Source organism: Schistocerca piceifrons, chromosome 6, assembly GCF_021461385.2.
Source record: "Schistocerca piceifrons isolate TAMUIC-IGC-003096 chromosome 6, iqSchPice1.1, whole genome shotgun sequence".
NCBI classification, from domain to species: Eukaryota; Metazoa; Arthropoda; class Insecta; order Orthoptera; family Acrididae; genus Schistocerca; species Schistocerca piceifrons.
This window is the reverse complement of record NC_060143.1, coordinates 398,424,455-398,444,699: the sequence shown is the minus strand read 5'-3', so window position 1 is coordinate 398,444,699 and position 20,245 is coordinate 398,424,455. Positions and strand designations below refer to the sequence as shown.

General features: G+C 40.1%; 2 protein-coding genes across 10 annotated transcripts in view; both read right to left on the bottom strand.

The window, feature by feature from the left end:
• LOC124802430 (putative nuclease HARBI1) overlaps positions 1-18,765 on the bottom strand; it is a 40,013-nt gene extending 21,248 nt beyond the window's left edge. For 4 of the 9 annotated variants that reach the window (XM_047263200.1, XM_047263207.1, XM_047263201.1 and 1 more), the window contains exons 1-3: positions 18,661-18,765; positions 18,376-18,513; positions 18,199-18,289 (exon numbers count right to left, since the gene is read on the bottom strand). The gene's annotated coding sequence lies outside the window, so the exon portion shown is untranslated. Of the gene's footprint in view, positions 1-7,836; positions 7,979-18,198; positions 18,290-18,375 lie in introns of those variants that run through there. The other 5 variants (XM_047263203.1, XM_047263205.1, XM_047263204.1 and 2 more) reach the window with 5 other exon arrangements.
• LOC124803341 (iron-sulfur protein NUBPL) lies at positions 14,365-19,626 on the bottom strand. The gene is made up of 3 exons (XM_047264527.1): positions 19,593-19,626; positions 14,959-15,617; positions 14,365-14,688 (listed from the first exon to the last, which is right to left on the bottom strand). Exons 1-3 carry the CDS (start codon positions 19,624-19,626, stop codon positions 14,365-14,367), a joined length of 1,017 nt encoding a protein of 338 aa, XP_047120483.1.
• Positions 19,627-20,245: the final 619 nt, after the last annotated feature.

Below are 20,245 nucleotides of genomic sequence, written 5' to 3'. Positions count from 1 at the left end.
TGTTCCCTATTCTTGAAAATAGTTGTTCACAAACACAGGTAAATGCAACATTGATATTACACCTGAAGTCATCTTATGTAATCAGAGAAATGGGTTCTGAGGGAAGTGCTTGTAGAAATCTAGAACTTTCTCCTGTAGTTGAAGTTGTTAAATTCCCTTTTGCACTACTGGACAGTTACTTCAAGATGCAGACCAAAGTGAATGTTATCAATGTTCACTGAATATGAAGAGGGGAACAGATGAAAATCACTCTGTAGTGATGTCACATTGTTAAATCAGAACTGGAAATCTTCATTATGATAAAACAGAACAGATGGACAGCATTCAAAATCTGTTAATACCAGAGTCCTTCAATGAAGACAATTTTGGAAAATGAACTGCATTTGCTCCGTCCATCTGATTATTCCCAAAGTGACAATTTCATTTTGAATGCTTGTATACAGCCAATGAAATGTATTACCAACAGATCCTTAACCTGAAGTGTTAAGTCGTTTGAATGCTCCTTGTATAAGGAATCCAAGGTCACTTTCCCTTGAACACTGTTTCAGTGCAGGAACACGTTACTCATTTCCATAAACATATCTATAACACTACAAAAAAAGGAAAAAGAAAAGAAGAACAATTTAACAAATAGCCCCCACTAAGCCAGTGAACTTATTGTAACAAGGTAGACTTCTTTGCTAGCTGTCAATATCTTCAAGAACATTCTGTACTCCATTTATGGGCACATTTTCCTGAACTTATTACAGGTGACAGTTGGGGGTTCAGTGATTCGTTATAAATCATTTATGCCATATCACACCAAATGATGAAAATTAAGCATCTATTTTTTTGAAAATTTAAATGGGGAGCTGGCTTCCCACAGACTGTGAGATGATGTAAGCAACATTGAACATATTATTCTTGTTCTTTTTTCTTCTTTTCTTATGCAACACAAATGACAACACATACAGTTCACAATCTTCTTTGGTAGATATTCATCCACATTTGATAAGAGTTCATTAGAAACTCCAACGCTGTTTTTTTTTATGAGAATACAGTTGGACGCCCACATCATCTTCTTGATGAAAATCCTGGTAGTAATTCCATTACTAACTGTAAACAGAACTTTAGCTGCTCTCCATTTCCTGTGACTGATGCCCGCATAACAAACACATTCAAAAAGGCAGCACTGACTAGAAAATAAACAATTTTGTGCCACCATTTTATAGATAACTGTCCAACTTTATTCCATTCTCGATTCTGATCAGAGAGATCCACACTGCCCATTATACTGTTGTACAAATTTGTGGCAATCGGACAAGCCATGCTGCACATGGAACCATCTCTTCCTTTTCCAGAAACGACTGTTACATCCTTAGGAGATTGCTGTAGACAGAACTATTACTGTTTTTCTGTCTTGCAAATCTACCACAATCATTGCATCTTTGATCTGTGCCTTGAACTCATCTCTGAAAGTGTCATTTTTTATCATATTTCTGAAAGAACTTTTCTGCTGACTCTGACAGTATATACAGAATATATTTCATTATCAAGAAGGCTCTTTCATTAGGGAGTATGAAGTGAAACAGGTGTCAAATGTAACACCACATTTACTGTTTTTCAAAGGTGAATACAATTCAAGTAGAACCCTTTCAACAAGAGGAAAAGTGGCGTCATTGTCTTTCTCTTTTCCACAATCGACCTGGAACTTCAGTAGACAGCCTGTCTTAGCATTATCCCTGTATTCTCTTTTTATATGCATCATGGCCATACATTGTTTTACGCTTTATCTCCTTTGAAAGGAATCATACCTTTGTCAACAGATAAGCTACCAAAATGACAATATCCCTCTAAGAAGCTACTATTTAGGGCACTAGCTTCACTTTATATATTTTATCATATCCAGGAGCAGCCTTCCCCACTGCCTTCAAATTATCATTGAAATGAAGGTTTTATGAAATTTTTTGGAAACACTTGTTGAGTCATCACTCTCAACAGTGATTCAACATGCAAAAGAGTATCTGAAACACACTAATTTGATAAAATGGGGCAATTTGTATATGCCCATAATGACAAGCAATCCAATAAATGCTTTCATTTCACAGTCTGTTACAAGTTTTTCAACACCCAATCAAAAATTTGCCACTCATGAGATGTGTACAAGTTCATTTGTTCAACAATATTCTGAATGCTATTTTCATTGCAGATATCAAGAAAATAATCATATGGATGATTCATTTTTGAAAGTGCTTTCTTTGGCAATGCTAAACTTTCTCTAATAGACTGTATGTCCAAATACTGAGGCAGTGTTTCATCACAATAAGTGTCAGGGCTCTCATCATTATCACAGAGCTTGAGTTTTGGCAACTCTGTGGGATAATCTGCAGAGACTGAACAGAACTGCAGGGACTGAAACATTGTCTACTACTGTGAGCACTTTTCGGAAAGTAGCAGGATAAAGTGGTAGGTTGTTCAGTTTACCAGATTCCTCATCTGTTGAAACATTATCCGATTCAGTGTTGTGACTCATCTTCAGGAGTAAGAAAAGATACTCTAGTATGTCTTTCTCTCTGGTAACATAATTTGTAATGAGACATACCTGAACTAAGTGAATATGCTTAATAAAACCTCAATAAACAGGTATATTGTCTACAGTAAAAGTGGTCACCTTAGACTATGGGTGTAAATATTTCCACATAATTCCAACATATTTTTGATGTGTCAGAAAGGACAACAAAATTTTCTTGAATTTTCATGTGTTTCTCATTTTAATGTAGAGACGTGTGAATGTTGAATCCATTGGACCTTGGAGGACACCGAAGTATGTGGGAAGGTACCTCCTCACTGCCGATGAAAGGACTAATTGGCAATGTCGAAGTCCAAGCTCTCATATATTATTAATTGTATGAACTACGTTCATTATATTTCTGAAAGTGACAATCTTTGCACATACATTCTCCTGGTGAATCATGCACAGAGCACCTCTGACTTCTTGGGTACTGGAAATTTTTCTCATTTTTCCTTTCAATTCTACTACAAGTCCTGATTTATTTACATCATTTACACAGAAAATAATAAATTCCATTATAAACCAGTATTTTGCATACTTTCTTCAGTGCTGCTAAGAAAGTTCTTCATTTTTACTACCAAGGCCAGCAGCTCTTCTCAATCTAAAGTTGATTGTTTTTTGCATCTTATACAAATGGCTAGCTGCTCTGTAACAAAATCTTCACAAGCTGACTGTGAACATTGTCTGCCATTTCAAGTATGTGATACAGGATCATTATGCCGGATAATGGCACCTTTTGTAATTGATGATTACTCCTATTGCAAATTGGTGAAGAAATTGCCAGTATTACACTGCGCTGAGTAGCCATTGGTGCTTATGTGGCTCCCCTACCCAATTTCGCAGTTGTCACTTCTCCTGTGTTGTATCGATCACAGTTTGTGCATACATTTCCCCTCTCTCCCCACCACATAACAACTGCTCTGCTTGGGAGAAGGAGACTGAGCAAGTGCAAGTGCTCACGCACAAAATCAGCAAGCTGTTAAACCCTGTAATGAGGCATCAGGAACATATAGCTATTTAGGTGATTTAATGGGTGATATTATGATGAAGTGAGCAGAATAGTTTATGCCATTTTTTCCACAATTCCCAGAAAGATATACAAATTACTTAACTCTGATTTTGTCACTGCTATTCCAAATGTGTTAGTAAGTTATGGAAGCCTGCACGCATAATATGTTGTTATCACATGCTCAAAGCGAGAAAGTAAAAGATCGGAGTGATTACTCTTAACTTCTACCTCCTTTAAATCACTGAAGATTTCACATAAATTTTGGGCTATGACGTTCTATATAGTACTCTCTAATTTCCCAATTATTATGCTCCTATGAGTCGTATGAGTTTCAGCTACTCTTCATGTGTCCACTTGTACAGCCTGACAGCTACTCTGACCTGCCTATGGGATCTCGTCGCATCACCAAGCCACAGCCACAGCTCACCGGAAGGCCAGTCAGACGAATGCTGCTGTTGTTATTTTCATGACCTTCACAAATTGCATATTGTGAATTTAACACCTTTAAATTTTTCTTTTTCTTTAATACTTCCTATATTAGTTAAAAGCCTCAATCAAAGCAAAATCACCACACCACATGGACCTTTGTGGAGAGGGAGAAGTGTACAACATATAATTATTACTACAAATTGTAACACCCTCAATATTCTCAATCCCTCCTTCGGGGCCGGAGTAGGGAAGCAGGGGTCCCACATGCCACACTACCAGTGCTGATGCTGTGGTGTCAGTGTTGATGGTGCAGCACTTCCCAGGCAACTAAGAAGCTTTCCTCTCAATCAGGCACAGTGAGATTTAATTATAGCAAGTATCTGGAAGGCTATTTGTAAACTCATGTTACTGGCCTTAGTGTGCAATGGACTGATCTTTGAGTGACTGAAGTTTTCCATCATACTTCCCCATATGTAGGGACTCTGTATCCTGTTCTCCAATAAGCCCTTGACCATTCTGTACACTGCTTTGAGCTTTCACTTGAGCCAAGTATTTGTATTGCCAGTCAATTACATCAGTTTTCTCTAATGGAGTCTTTCTTTTACTTGCATTTTTTTTTCCAAGCTCACCTCATCTCACTTAGTGTCTTGTATACAACATCATCTGCCAAGGAAGCTTTTCTTCTACAGTATTTCACAGTAGTTTGCGTAATGTTGGCACTTTTTTAGATTCATATAAAAGTCAAACATTTTTTGATGAATTATTGATCTGTCACTTCTGTCTGTAACAACAGATTCTCTACGCAATTTCTACTGCTCTTACATGGCAATTACAGTATTTCATTTGGTTTATTTGGGTGTTCCTTTCTGAGGCAAGACTGACTTAAATATAAATTGTAGCCCTTTGATTGGGACACACAATATTATCCACCAGTACTTTTATGCCATCTCTTTAATAAAAGTGTTAATTATGTCAGAGATGACCAAACCCATTTTCCTCTGCAGATTTGTTCTCCACCTACTGTGCACATTACTTGTGATGTAGTAAACTTATCCATCAGTTTGAAGTAAGTATCTCAAATATACAAATGGAAATGACTGATACTGGTAATTACTGTAACTAACAGAAGAAACATACATGACTGGAATCGACCTAAATCAACAGACTTGGCATTATATAGCCAGACAGAAAAAACAGAAGCAAATTCTTGCATTTCTGTATGGATTTTTCACTGTTCTTCCTGGAAAGGCCATTTCTCTTACCAACAGCTCTGCTCACTCTTCACTTCACAGAAATGGTATGTACATCATTGAATATAAGTGCCTATATTAAAAATGCTCCTGTAAAACTGTTGTGTCTGTATATCTCTGAACATGCTTATCTCCAAAACTTCTAGACGAATTTTCATTGAGTTTTGTAGACAACCTGAGTATAATTTTGGGCTCCATACAGGCTTCATTTGATCAAAATCTGTGTTTAAAAACATGGATGTGTGTATGTATGTTCCACATCTCCTATGAAACCACTTGACCGATTTCAATCAAACATGGTACATACACTCCTGGAAATGGAAAAAAGAACACATTGACACCGGTGTGTCAGACCCACCATACTTGCTCCAGACACTGCGAGAGGGCTGTACAAACAATGATCACACGCACAGCACAGCGGACACACCAGGAACCGCGGTGTTGGCCGTCGAATGGCGCTAGCTGCGCAGCATTTGTGCACCGCCGCCGTCAGTGTCAGCCAGTTTGCCGTGGCATACGGAGCTCCATCGGAGTCTTTAACACTGGCAGCATGCCGTGACAGCGTGGACGTGAACCGTATGTGCAGTTGACGGACTTTGAGCGAGGGCGTATAGTGGGCATGCGGGAGGCCGGGTGGACGTACCGCCGAATTGCTCAACACGTGGGGCATGAGGTCTCCACAGTACATCGATGTTGTCGCCAGTGGTCGGCGGAAGGTGCACGTGCCCGTCGACCTGGGACCAGACTGCAGCGACGCACGGATGCACGCCAAGACCGTAGGATCCTACGCAGTGCCGTAGGGGACCGCACCGCCACTTCCCAGCAAATTAGGGACACTTTTGCTCCTGGGGTATCGGCGAGGACCATTCGCAATCATCTCCATGAAGCTGGGCTACGGTCCCGCACACCGTTAGGCCGTCTTCTGCTCACGCCCCAACATCGTGCAGCCCGCCTCCAGTGGTGTCGCGACAGGCGTGAATGGAGGGACGAATGGAGACGTGTCGTCTTCAGCGATGAGAGTCGCTTCTGCCTTGGTGCCAATGATGGTCGTATGCGTGTTTGGCGCCATGCAGGTGAGCGCCACAATCAGGACTGCATACGACTGAGGCACACAGGGCAAACACCCGGTATCATGGTGTGGGGAGCGATCTCCTACACTGGCCGTATACCACTGGTGATCATCGAGGGGACACTGAATAGTGCACGGTACATCCAAACCATCATCGAACCCATCGTTCTACCATTCCTAGACCGGCAAGGGAACTTGCTGTTCCAACAGGACAATGCACGTCCGCATGTATCCCGTGCCACCCAACGTGCTCTAGAAGGTGTAAGTCAACTACCCTGGCCAGCAAGATCTCCGGATCTGTCCCCCATTGAGCATGTTTGGGACTGGATGAAGCGTCGTCTCATGCGGTCTGCACATCCAGCACGAACGCTGGTCCAACTGAGGCGCCAGGTGGAAATGGCATGGCAAGCCGTTCCACAGGACTACATCCAGCATCTCTACGATCGTCTCCATGGGAGAATAGCAGCCTGCAATGCTGCGAAAGGTGGATATACACTGTACTAGTGCCGACATTGTGCATGCTCTGTTGCCTGTGTCTATGTGCCTGTGGTTCTGTCAGTGTGATCATGTGATGTATCTGACCCCAGGAATGTGTCAATAAAGTTTCCCCTTCCTGGGACAATGAATTCACGGTGTTCTTATTTCAATTTCCAGGAGTGTATATCACTCACCATCTGGGAAGAGTTGCTGTGGAGGTGAGAACCACCTAACTATCAAAGAGGTGGGACGAAAAAGAATTGCACGCCACAAAGTGTGAATACCCAAATTTTATTCATCCAATACTTCAGAACAAGGGCATTTAGTGACTTGAAATGAACTTTAAATATAATTTCAAACCTTTACGAAACTTTTTCTCAAGACACCTCACTCCCCCAAAATGATGAAGGTAAACAGTTTACGATCTTCTACATTTTCACATCAGATATGATGTTTTAATTTACTACTACTTTACTATTATCTGTATTTGCGACACATTTTGCAGACCGTGTTCACATATACCACTGAATTTACCAGCAAAATTATATCATCATACAACATACAGTTCATGATATATATGACGCCATTAACACTGAGATATGTGAAAAACTACCACATCATGCATGACATTTAAACCTGCTTAGCTGATTTCAATCAAATTTTGAAAGGAGATTCTTGAACCCTGAGGAAGAATGCAGTCCTCTTTGGAAACTCTGTAGTACAAGATACTTATTGATTTGAAGAATATTACTTCAGTTATGTAAAATATTTACTTCTGAACATTATCATATTTGTGAAAATGACCTTACTGGTTGATATGTGCTACAAGATATGATACAAACTAATGACTATAATGCTTGTACAATCTTCACTGTGTTTCATCCCTACTTCACACTACTTCAATAGCATGAAGCATAGATGCACCCTCCTGCCCCTGATCCTCTGAATGCAAGGGAGGAAAGCAAGGAGCACATCACGAGCCGTGCTTACCCAAACAGCCAGACATGTGGGCAGCAGATGTTATTGCATGTGCAGTAATTTACTTACTCACCATGACTCAAAATAACAAATCTACTAATATTTGAGCACAGCTGCGGGTAACAGCTAGTCATTAATAAATCTCAGAGACCACAGCTGGATATTTTCCTTTAACAAGCAATGACAGTGCAAACTCAAATGATTTTTACTATTTCTTCAAGAGATCCATTGCATTTTGTTTATTTTTTTAGCACAGAGACAACTAGCACCCTTCCTTACAGCCCTGCAACAGAAATTAGATGCATAGCAATGGCAAGGCCTTTCAAGGCACTGTAGCAATGTAACAACTACATCAGGAGTTACAATGGCAAAATACAGGAGGATTATAATTGAAGTTCCAATTTCATAACACTATAAAAAAGGAGTCGCTGCTCGGGATGACATCAAACTTGAAGGGAGTATTATCAGACAAGGGAGAAACAGAATGGAAACAATAAAAAATTTTAAAAAAGTTCCCACTAGATGGCTCTGTAAGTATCAGAACGTAAATGAGCTTGGCTGCAAATCACAGATGAATTTAAATACGAAGACTATGGTGTGAGTTGCACTTTAAACCAAACATAGTACTGTAACAATATAGTTGCTTTTCACCATATAGCAGAGATGCTAAGTTGCAGATAGGCACAACTAAAAGACTCTCACAATTATGAGAGTCCAATTGTGAGGGTCTTTTTGTTGTGCCTATCTGTGACTCAGTATCTCCACTATATGGTGAGTCGCAACTTTCCTTCTCATAATATTTTTACATTACATCCTGAATTTTCCATTGTATGATTAAACACACTACTGTGCAATATGCTAGGCTGTACAATTTTGGCAATCCATATCTGTGACACTGTTCGGTAAGCTGATCCACCACGGCAAGGTCGTACATGTCAGATACAAAAATTCAGTCTACAATGACCAGAAACCACATAAAAAGCAACAATAAAATTGGTTTTTATTTGTCATGAGACTGCCACAAGACATGCTCAATATGTTGACCACCATTTTCTACAGTTGAAATTGAGAAACAGCAAGTTCCACAACAGACTGGTTGTCCGGGTGGTTCTGTTCAGAATGTGTTGCTTTCAATTCAGCTAAGTTTGTAACTGGAGCAGTGAACACAGCATCTTTCAGATAACCTGACAGCCAGAAGTCACACAGATTACATGATCTTGATGGCCAGGCTGTAGAGAAATTCTAGTCTTTCCAAAATGTCTCTGCAGCTGCTGCTTCACTGGCTGTGCAATGAGTGGAGTACCATCTTGCATAAAAATTGTCCTACACACACATTCACACTGTTGAAGGGTTGGAATGACAATGAGGCATGAAAGACTCTGATAGTGTTTATCAGTGACAGGGCAGGTAACCATATCTGCACAACACATCGCCTCAAAAAAAAGTGGCTCTAAGATAAACAATGCCATCAACCCTCACCACATAGTTGCCTTTGCAGAATGAAGTGGTATCAGTTGACATGCAAGCACATTTTCTATATCCCATATTCTGCAGTTCTATATATTGACATGTCCTTGGAGATGGAAATAGGCTCTGTCTGTCCACAGACTGTTTCACTAACCACTGCCATCCGAGCCAGAAATCCTAGTGCAAACCTTTATCTTACTGGCAGGTCAGCAAAAAGCAACTCCTGAACATGGGTTATTTTGTACAGATAGCAATGCAGGGTGTTTTGTAGAATTTTATGCATCATGCTCAAAGACATGTCCAAAGTTTGGGCAATTCCTCACGCACTACATGTTTGCACATCACCACCCGAGCCCTCCAGCAATGCTGTGGTCACATCCTCTATTGACATCGAATCAACTGCTTTCTTCCTTCAGCCACAGTGCACCTCAAGACAACCTGTCTTAAAATTTCATCATCTTTTTCCCCACATCCTTGGCAGACATCAGACCAACGCCTTTTTTCATACCCTTAAGTGTCTGGAACTTCTGCTGAGCTACTGGCACACAGTCCCTGTTCCCATATAAGTGCTTTACCAACAACACACGATCCTGCATTGAGACAGTCATGCCAAGAGTCTCGGATGTAAACTGAGGTACAGCCATGCACCTCCCATCTTATTTTGTATATCCTGGTGCTTATACTACCATCTAGTGGTATAACTTTCATCAAATTCCCCCTCCCCCATAACACCCTCCCCCCTTTCTCTGACAATATTTCCTCCAAATTTGACGTGAATCTGGACAGCAGTTTATTTTTTACAGCATTTTGTAATTGGAATTTCTATTATAATCATCTTCTATATGCTAATAAAGGAGCCGTAAGTAACTAGCTTATTGTTTGCAACTAAAAGACAATATTCAGCATTGTTTGATTTGTAATTATCAATATTAATTATTAACTAAAATCAGAAAATAAAGTACAGGGTGATTCAAAAAGAATACCACAACTTTAAAAATGTGTATTTAATGAAAGAAACATAATATAACCTTCTGTTATACATCATTACAAAGAGTATTTAAAAAGGTTTTTTTTTCACTCAAAAACAAGTTCAGAGATGTTCAATATGGCCCTCTCCAGACAATCGAGCAATATCAACCCGATACTCCAACTCGTTCCACACTCTCTGTAGCATAACAGGCGTAACAGTTTGGATAGCTGCTGTTATTTCTCGTTTCAAATCATCAATGGTGGCTGGGAGAGGTGGCCGAAACACCATATCCTTAACATACCCCCATAAGAAAAAATCGCAGGGGGTAAGATCAGGGCTTCTTGGAGGCCAGTGATGAAGTGCTCTGTCACGGGCTGCCTGGCGAACGATCCATCGCCTCGGGTAGTTGACGTTCAGGTAGTTACGGACAGATAAGTGCCAATGTGGTGGCGCTCCATCCTGCTGAAATATGAATTGTTGTGCTTCTTGTTCGAGCTGAGGGAACAGCCAATTCTCTAACATCTCCAGATACTGTAGTCCAGTTACGGTAGCACCTTCGAAGAAAAAGGGACCAAAAACTTTATTGGCTGAAATGGCACAGAAAACTGTTTATACCAACGTTTAATACACCACCTATCAGGAGGTTTAACACCATACTTCGTTCGAAATGCACGCTGAACAGTTGTCGTCGATTCACTTCTGCCGTACTCAATAACACAATAAGCTTTCTGTTGAGCGGTCGCCATCTTAGCATCAACTGACGCTGACGCCTAGTCAACAGCGCCTCAAGCGAACAAATGTACAACTAAATGAAACTTTATAGCTCCCTTAATTCGCCGACAGATAGTGCTTAGCTCTGCCTTTTGTCGTTGCAGAGTTTTAAATTCCTAAAGTTGTGGTATTCTTTTTGAATCACCCTGTACATAAGCGAGGTCTTGACTCTTACATAATTACTTGTGAAAGACCACCAGTAGGCATCTTACATCAACTGTGTGGCCCCAGAAGATACTACAATTGGAGCAAACTAGGAAAAAGATTGAATCTGCAAAATACACCGCTAGATATTAACTAACCAGACGACATACATCTGTACGCAACACTGCCACAATTGAAGCTGTGTTCTTTTTCAAGAAAAGAACGGTAAATGAGTTAAGTGAACTTCAAATTAAATTGAGACTGGCTTTAAATCTTTAACTACTTCATCACCGATATCACGTATGCTGAAAGTGTCTATATCACTTGTAAGCACAAAATCCTCATCATATGGAGAAATTAAATGTTTATAACCCTAAGAAGGTGGTACCTGAATTTCATTTGTGCTTGTTCTCGGTATTTTACTTTGCAGCACCTGCTAATACAGAGTAAATTTATAGAGTGTTTAGAACTCGAGTGAAAATTACTTTTGTTTATAAAGATTTGTATCATAAAATTTTTACTTTATTTTTCTACACTTTCTTTTCTTCTTTTTTTTTTTTTTTTTTTTTTTTCCACGCAGTCCTCAGAGTTGTCACTCCGTAACTGTTGCTGTAGTAGAATTGGCTTCTACTACTTTTAATTTCTGGTAGTAGCTGATGTGGAATTTCGAGCAACATTACTGTCACACAATCTGTGCTACAAGACCAGCCACTGGTTAAACTTAGGTGCATCCATTCTTGCTATTTTGGATGGTGGGACAGCAGCTGATATGTTAGCCTTCATCGGGAAATTCAACTCCAGTTTAAATTATAGGCTACTGGTTCTGGCAACATAATCCACCATCATCCGGCCCTAAACACAAAATTTTATAGCAGTGTTAACAACAAGAATTACATAGGATAAGGATACTATCTGGGGATTATGGAATCATATTTGCCACTAATCAATAACATACATATGAGTAGACTTATTGTTAGCACTGCTGTAAATTTGGTGTTTAGGGCTTGACGATGGCGTGTTATCACAACTGAAACTGGTACCTATAAAATAAAATGAAGATGAACTTACAGCTGACAAGATTTTTGGTATTTATTACAGCCATTAATAGGTTAAAATCTGAGTATATTCTAGCTTACAGCACATACACCCATGCTGTATTCCAGGCTGTTGACTGCATTGCTAAGTAAGCTGCTGGCTGCTTACAAACCCAAACTGCTGAATTAAATTTAAACAATATCGCACCACCTTGGTGGCTGCCCGTCAGAGGTTGTGTTTTTGCCATATGACTGTGCACCCAGTCTTCCTCATAATCAAACTTTGGAGTGCAGACACCTTTCTATTCTACAAACCCTGCCTCTTCTGTCTAGTCTGGCTTACAGCTACAAAAACTACAATGCCCAGTGGTTGTTCATTATAACTTCCCACCTCTAATGAACCAATGTCTTCTCCTCCAGGTTGATGATGTAAAAACATCTCTCTTTGATGACTGTATCTTTTCACATAAAAACAAACAGGGCGAGGGGGGGGGGGGGGGGGGCCTCAAGTGGGATGTGTCTGTGTACACCCATTTCAAACGAATGTTAAGTCCTTCCTAAACTTCAGCATAGATTCTGATTTTTCCTGATATTAATACTGACTGTGCCCAGTAAGAGTTCCACTCAATGACAAGTACATACATCCTGATATTACAAGGGTCACTCCAAAAGGAATGTACACTAGTTTTGTAAAAATACAGTTTTCATTCTGCGTGTGTGGAAGTTTTACAGTGTGTAGATACATCCTTCATGCTTGTTTTCAAACTTAGTTCAACCTGTTCCCGTCAGTGGCGCCATCATAGAATGTCTTCAAGATGGCTGCTACACTTGATGTTTATCAGAAGCAACGTGCTGTCATAGAATTCCTGTGCTGTCAAAACGAGACATTGGGAAACATCCACATGAGCTTGAAAGAGGTGTATGGAGATGCTGCTGTCGATCACAGTACAGTTAGTCAGTGGGCAAGCAGGTAAAAAATGGAAATGTCGTGTGGCTAGGGCCTCCCGTCGGGTAGACCGTTCGCCTGGTGCAGGTCTTTCGATTTGACGCCACTTCGGCGACCTGCGCGTCGATGGGGATGAAATGATGATGATTAGGGCAACACAACACCCAGTCCCTGAGCGGAGAAAATCTCCGACCCAGCCGGGAATCGAACCCGGGCCCTTAGGATTGACAGTCTGTCACGCTGACCACTCAGCTACCGGGGCGGACGGCAAGCAGGTTACGTGATGAAAGCGGGCACGGCAATATTGAGGATTGTCCTCGCAGCAACAGGCCTCGCACTGCACAGACTCCAAACAATGTGCAGAGAGTTAACGAACTGGTGACTGCTGACAGACGCATCACAGTGAATGAATTGTCACACTACATTGGGATAGAGGAAGGAAGTATTTGCAGAAGATGATGACTCCCTTGTGCACACTGCCAAACAGTGGGTCCAACAGGTTGGTCCAGAATTTTACTGTGCTAGTATACAGGTGCTGGTTCCAAGATGGCGTAAGGCAGTTGAGAGGGATGGAAATTATGTGGAGAAATGAAAATATTGTTCCTAAAGGATGTATCTACACACTGTAAACCTTTCAAATACGTAGAATAAAAGATGGATTTAAAAAAAAAATAGTGTGCATTTCTTTTGGAGTGACCCTCGCACATCTTATATGACTATATAGATAGACTGAGGTCCACTTACAGATAGACAAAACAAGAAATGTGAATAGCGTATGATAAATCTTAACAAGATATGATGGCATGACATTCACTGTGCAATACCAGAATACAAGACATGGTAATATATAATACTACAACAAAATACTGACAGCTTGTTGAAGATGTCCATATGGAGCCTGGAGGGAAACGGACAGTAGCGTGTAGTGAAACTATGTGAATAAATATTAACAGAACAATCACATGAGGAACACGTTTGAAGTTGCATTGAACATTCGCAAGGGATATCTAAAATGAATAATTTTAAGATTGAATCCACATTTAAATAGCCTATTACATTGTCATATGCTTCTGCCTCAAAGTTTATTATATCATTGCTTTAGGCAGAAGGATGGAAAAATGTGTATTTTAATGCAGTTGTTAATTAAACTATGATGTCACTATTTATTTGAAACCAAATCTTACAAATGCACCACAGTTTACAACCTTTTATGAAAGTGCATGAACACATTATCTTTCTATAAAAATCAGCCTCATCAACTGCATACCATTATTCTTGTATATGTTCAGATGTACTGAGGAAAGCTGAGATCTTCTTGGCCAACATAATGAAAATAGAACCTTGTTCACTGTCAGGGTGACTAATGACAATGGGTGCACCAAAGTCTGTACATTCTGCTATCGAAGGTGACAAGGGCACACTGCAAAGCAATTCAGTTCCAAGATCACTTGCCACTTCTGCAGCTTTGTTATTTCTACCCCAGAGTGGAACATGGGAGTGACAATTTGTACAAACAACTGATGCCATATTCTCAACAATACCACATATTGGCACTTCAAGTTTCTTAAACAACTGAGCACCCCTCTCTGTCACCTGAAAAACACACAAAAATCTACTTCAAATATTAATCCAGTTTTAGCTACGAAATCAAAACAAACAAAAGATATCATAAATGCTTTGAAATGTCATGTAGTCATTTGGTGCATGTTGTGAACAATGGTTATGAAAGCAGGAGGGAATATTAGAGAAATAAAAACAGTAACAAGAAATACAAGATAAGTATTAACACACAAAAAAATGTATTAAATGATCCAACAAACCAGACACTAAATACCTCAACAAAATGTAGTATTTCAGATATACCTGCACAGCAGCAGTCTGAGGTGTAGTCACCAAGACAACACCAGAAACCGGTACATTCTGAATCAGTGATAGATGTGCATCACCAGTGCCAGGTGGTGTATCAATAATAAGATAATCTACCGAACCCCACGCAACACCACGAAGCAAACGCTGTATGGCACTCATAACCATCGGGCCCCGCCACACAAAAGGTGACTTTTCATCTGCCAAGAAACCAGATGACATACATTTGACACCATGGTTCATGAGAGGTATGAAATAACCATCTTCTGTCAATAGTGGTCGTTCATGCAAGTTCATCATCAAAGGCACTGAAGGTCCATGTACGTCAGCATCCAGCAAGGCAACCTCCTTCTGTGGTTCCACACATTTCATCCCAACAGCAATGTTAACAGCAACTGTAGACTTGCCGACACCACCCTTGCCTGAAGCTACAACGAGAATTTGCTTCACACCTGGTATTGCCTTTCTTTTGGGAAGTCCTTTTGCCATTAATTCTCTCTGTCTTGCATCATGTAAGGAAGAGTACTGTTTCCTAAAATATAGATCTCTTGTCTGTACAGACAATAATACTCTCACAGATTTCAAAGCTGCAGTTCTTCTCATTGTAACAACTGTAAGCAACGGAGGCACAGGAACAAACTGCCAGAAAGTCTGTTCTGGAAAGAAAGTACACTACATGAGAACCATGTATGACAACCTACACTCTACATTACGAAATCCCTATTAAGATGAAGAGGTGATTCATAGTTGATAGCTATCGCTTTGATTACACATAAATTCTACTGGGACAGTCCCAGCACGTGAAACATGGTATGAGGATAGCATAAATCCACTTTAATAGAAAGATCTAACAAATATCTTTATAAGATACATGTATTAAAAACAGTCTTGGTTGCAATTTATTCTTTTATTAAAAACACATTTTCCTATTGTGAGATATCTTCAGATTATCTACAGGGATAACAAAATAAGCAAAAATTTGGGTATTATTTCCTATTAACAGTTGTTTGCTTCTCCAACGTAACCAAAACTGTCACCTCCCACACTAACCTAGATTTCAGCCTACATTAGAAATCAGTCTGTAACCACAACTAAGAGACTAAAGAGGATATACTATCACATTCCAATGATAATCTTTATAACCACAGAATGATGTAAACTACTATTCTGTATATGACACAGGACAAATTTAAATTTCTACATGTTTACATTAGCAAATTCTGCAACTAAATGAGCCTTCTCCATTCAAGGAACACTTCTCATTGCTTCACATGTCCCAAAGCATTGATTGTCTTACCTGATCAAAACGGTATCCCAAAGTAACAAGAGAATAAACTAATAGTGGCATGATGTGATAGACCTTGTAAATTCATTTTTTCAAATTATACCTACCAACTTTATCCCAATATCTCACACATTTCAGAGTTCTGCAGATTTCCTTTAGACTGTTTGCCTTATTCCCTCTCCACTCATTGTTAGACCTTTATTTTATTTATTTATTTATTTGTCCATATAAATTTATTTTTTGTCTACGTAAATACTTTTTACATTACATATTGCATATAAAAGATACTGAACAGAAAATTGTAGTTTTGCAGTAGGTAGAAGTCACAGATTTTTTTAAACATATGTAGCTCAGAAGGAGATGTTATATGTCTGGGTAATATGTTGTATAGCTCCCCCCCCCCCCCCCCCCCCAAGGTTCTACATTCTAATGAAATAAGCAAAACTCTCAATGATTCTGCTGCCTAGACACAATCATTAGGTTTACAACTGTCACTATTAGCAAAGCAGTGTAGTATTTAAAGTTTAGTATATTACAAAAAGAACAATAGCCACAGAATTTGTAAGGGTCAATGGAAGCGTCCAATTCCACCTGTCTGCTTTGACCCACAATGTAATGATGTGGTGAGACACATCATTACAGCGTGGTGTTTTTGAGTTGGTTTGTTGTGGATGTGGTGTTTTATTTGATGAAGCCATTTGGTTGTGGAGTGGTTAGTTTAACATGTGGTATTGGGTTCACTTGAGTTTTGGCTGTCATTGTGCTAACATGGTTTTGAGTTTAGGTAGTTGATGCAGTAATGTGGGTTGTGGAAGTGTTTTCAGTGATTTACTAAGGTTTTTTGTTTGTGTGTTTGGTGTTTTTGTTAGATCTGAATAGTTAGGTGTTTGTTGTGTGGAAAGAAGTCTAATTTTTTATTGCTTTTTGGTTAGGGATGGATGTGACAGGTATGTGGGTGTGCACGCATTTGCGCACGAGCACCGTGGCCAACCTAGGTGGTACTGCTGGAGGATTTTGATAGCATGTAATTTTTGCTTTGGTTTTATTCTATCGTAATTGTGATGTTTTCTCTGTTGTATATTTATGGTGGGTCAGTAACATTTTAATTCATGTGGTGAATATGGGGTATTTGGTTTTTTGAGCTGGTGAGGCTTGGATCCACTTTTCCGAGTTATAGGTGTTGGTTTTTTGTATCGATAGCTGCGGTTCAGCTATATAGGCCAAGGGAAATGTGGGATTCCACTTTTCGGAGATGTGTTTTTGGATCAATAGTTGTGGTTGAGCTATACAGCTCTAGGGAAACGTCTGATTCCTGTGGTTTTGTTAGTGTGGCGGAATCTTTTAATTTAATTTTCTTTGGACATTGTTTTAGGATGATGCGCCGAGTTTTCATTGTCGTACATTTATCTAGTCTCCGCCCAAATTTTTCGCGGTTGTCCCGCTTGTGTTATTTTTATTTTTGATCGCGTTTGTTGATGTATCCATGCAGTGACTTCATTGTCCCCATATTGTCTACGCTGGAACTAGCCGTTTCTTCCATATTGGTGACGTCACGGTACAAAGCGGACAGCTGGAATCGGACGCTTCTGTAATACCGCCTGTAAAATTTGCACAACATTGATACAAATTAAAGGCGTAATTGTGTTCGCCCTGTTCTGATCTTACATCTCTGTGATGATGCATCTCAAAATCTTTGGTATGCAAAAATTAATATTTTTTTTGTTCGTTAAAATATACATAAAAATATGACTGTTCAATGTCGACAGTCCGACTTGTTTTCATTAACGTCCTGTCCGACATGAGAATCATGAAGCAGTGTCATAATTTATTCGTAGATTTCCACATGTCCCGTCGAGAAGAAGCACCTTCAGGTACGAGGAAAAATTGAGCACACAGCTCTCACAAACTACTCCTAGTCTTTGTATTATCGATTAATTGGCATGTATACTTACACAAGCCAGAAATTGACATCTTCATATAACCGGAAAACTGCGAAATCCTCAGTGTTACAGAGTTCAAGCGAATACTCAACAGTTGCATTTACTGAAACAAAAAAAAAACCTACAGGACAATGTGAGGTGGCACGGAATTGTGCTGTAGCATGTTAAACTCAGAATAAAGTCATCCACCTGCAGTTAAAGAGTGTAAATATAACCGGGAGAACAATGGCCACAACTTTGCTCATATATTTTACCTCACATTCATATGCTATTATCCCTCTCGGATCACATCAGGTCGTCTTGTGCAATGAAATGAGAGAATCATAACTGCCAAATAAAAAAAATGTTAACCCATTTCGACAACATCAATGTTATTTGATTACGCGTTAGACAATTGCAATAAAACTGATACAAATTATCTCAATTCGCTAAACTTGTACATGAATCCATTCAGTATAACATAACTAATGGCACCTATCAACGTCCCATGTCGTCGAACAGCATACACAAAACTCCGACTCCTAAACTCAACTACCTATACTCTGTACTCAACTCAAGTATTGATAGTGTAATACCGGCGGCGGCCTAGCTCAAGGAACATAGAATAAAAAGCCTAGCTCATAACTCAAGTCATAACACACAAACGACTATCGATTTAAGCAGTCTCGATTTTACCACTTTCAAAAGGCATTGAAAACTTGCACATGCATGTCCCCATAATTGACCATGCGAGCCAACTTGCGTGTGGAAACACACTGTTGGCTTAGTGCCATCGTAGCTCAAGATGATGGTCAGAAGCCATGTTTAAAATTTTAATAAATTCAGAGTAAAAGTTGTTTAAGTTACTCGTCTCACTCTTGCAACTCCCCTCAGCACTGCACAAGGGCTTCACTAATTGCCATTAAACGGAACTACAGTATCCTGATACTGTTTAATGTTCGTTCAGTAGCACAAACGTTCAGTGACTGATTTTTTATTTTATTTCGTTGACTGTTTGTAACGGAGCATAGCACAAAGTTACAGTATTTGGTAGACGCGGGTGCTGACGTGTCAGTCTATCCATCTGCCTGTCTGCCACGTCACAAATGTAATCACTGCCACCTTTTCGCGGCCAGTGGTTCCACAAGAGCAACGTATGGCCATGTCACATTAGTTTTGAACTTGGGCCTGCGGCGCAAATTTGAATGGCAATTTGTCGTAGCAGATGTGATGCACCCCATACTTGGAGCGGATTTCTTATCATTTTATGGACTCCTGCCTGACCTCCGTCACCGACGCCTTCTTGACACTACTACCAACCTAGCAAGCCAAAGTCGTATGCGTTGTGTGGAGGACACAGCAGTACGAGTGGTACTGGTGATTCTCCATTTATAGAGCTCCTCAGTCAGTTCCCAGAGATCACATACCAGGTGATAGGTGTTCTGCCTCTGAATTGGACATGTCCAAAACGTCGTCAATATACACCCCACCCCCACCTGTGCAGCACTCGACGGTGTACTATATTTTGACTACACCTGGGCCACCACTTCATGCTCGACCGCGCCACTTGACACCCCAGAAACTAAAGAAAGTTAAGCAGGGATTCTCGTGCACGCTAGCACAAGGAATCTGCCGCCCATCGAGCAATAGTTGGTGATCTCCTCCACACATGGTACCAAAGAAGAATAACGGATGGCATCCATGTGCTGACTGCAGACAGCTCAATGCCAGAACCATTCTAGATCGTTATCCAGTCCCGCATATCGAAGATTTTACTGTCAATGTCCACGGTAAGCGAATCTTTTCTACTTTGGACTTGGTTCATGCGTTTTACCAGATACCTGTGGTACCTGACGACGTTGCTAAGACTGCCGTCTGCACACCTTTCGGACTCCTTGAATTTACCCGATTGCCTTTTGGACTTTGTAATGCTGCCCAAACGTTTCAACGGTTCATGGATGAAGTGATACGTGTTTTAGACTTCTGTTATGTGTATATTGACGACATTTTGGACATGTCGAATTCAGAGGCAGAACACCTATCACACTTACGACAGATCTTCACTCGTTTACGTGCACAT

Bases quoted from the DNA above. Each gene is read 5' to 3' on its own strand.
- LOC124803341 (XM_047264527.1), bottom strand. From the start codon at position 19,626: ATGTCCAATTCAGAGGCAGAACACCTATCACCTG. The intron at 15,618-19,592 runs GTATGTGATCTC...CTTTCTTTCCAG, and splicing joins GGCAGAACACCTATCACCTG to AACAGACTTTCTGGCAGTTT. The intron at 14,689-14,958 runs GTATATCTGAAA...TGTGTTTTTCAG, and splicing joins CTCAGACTGCTGCTGTGCAG to GTGACAGAGAGGGGTGCTCA.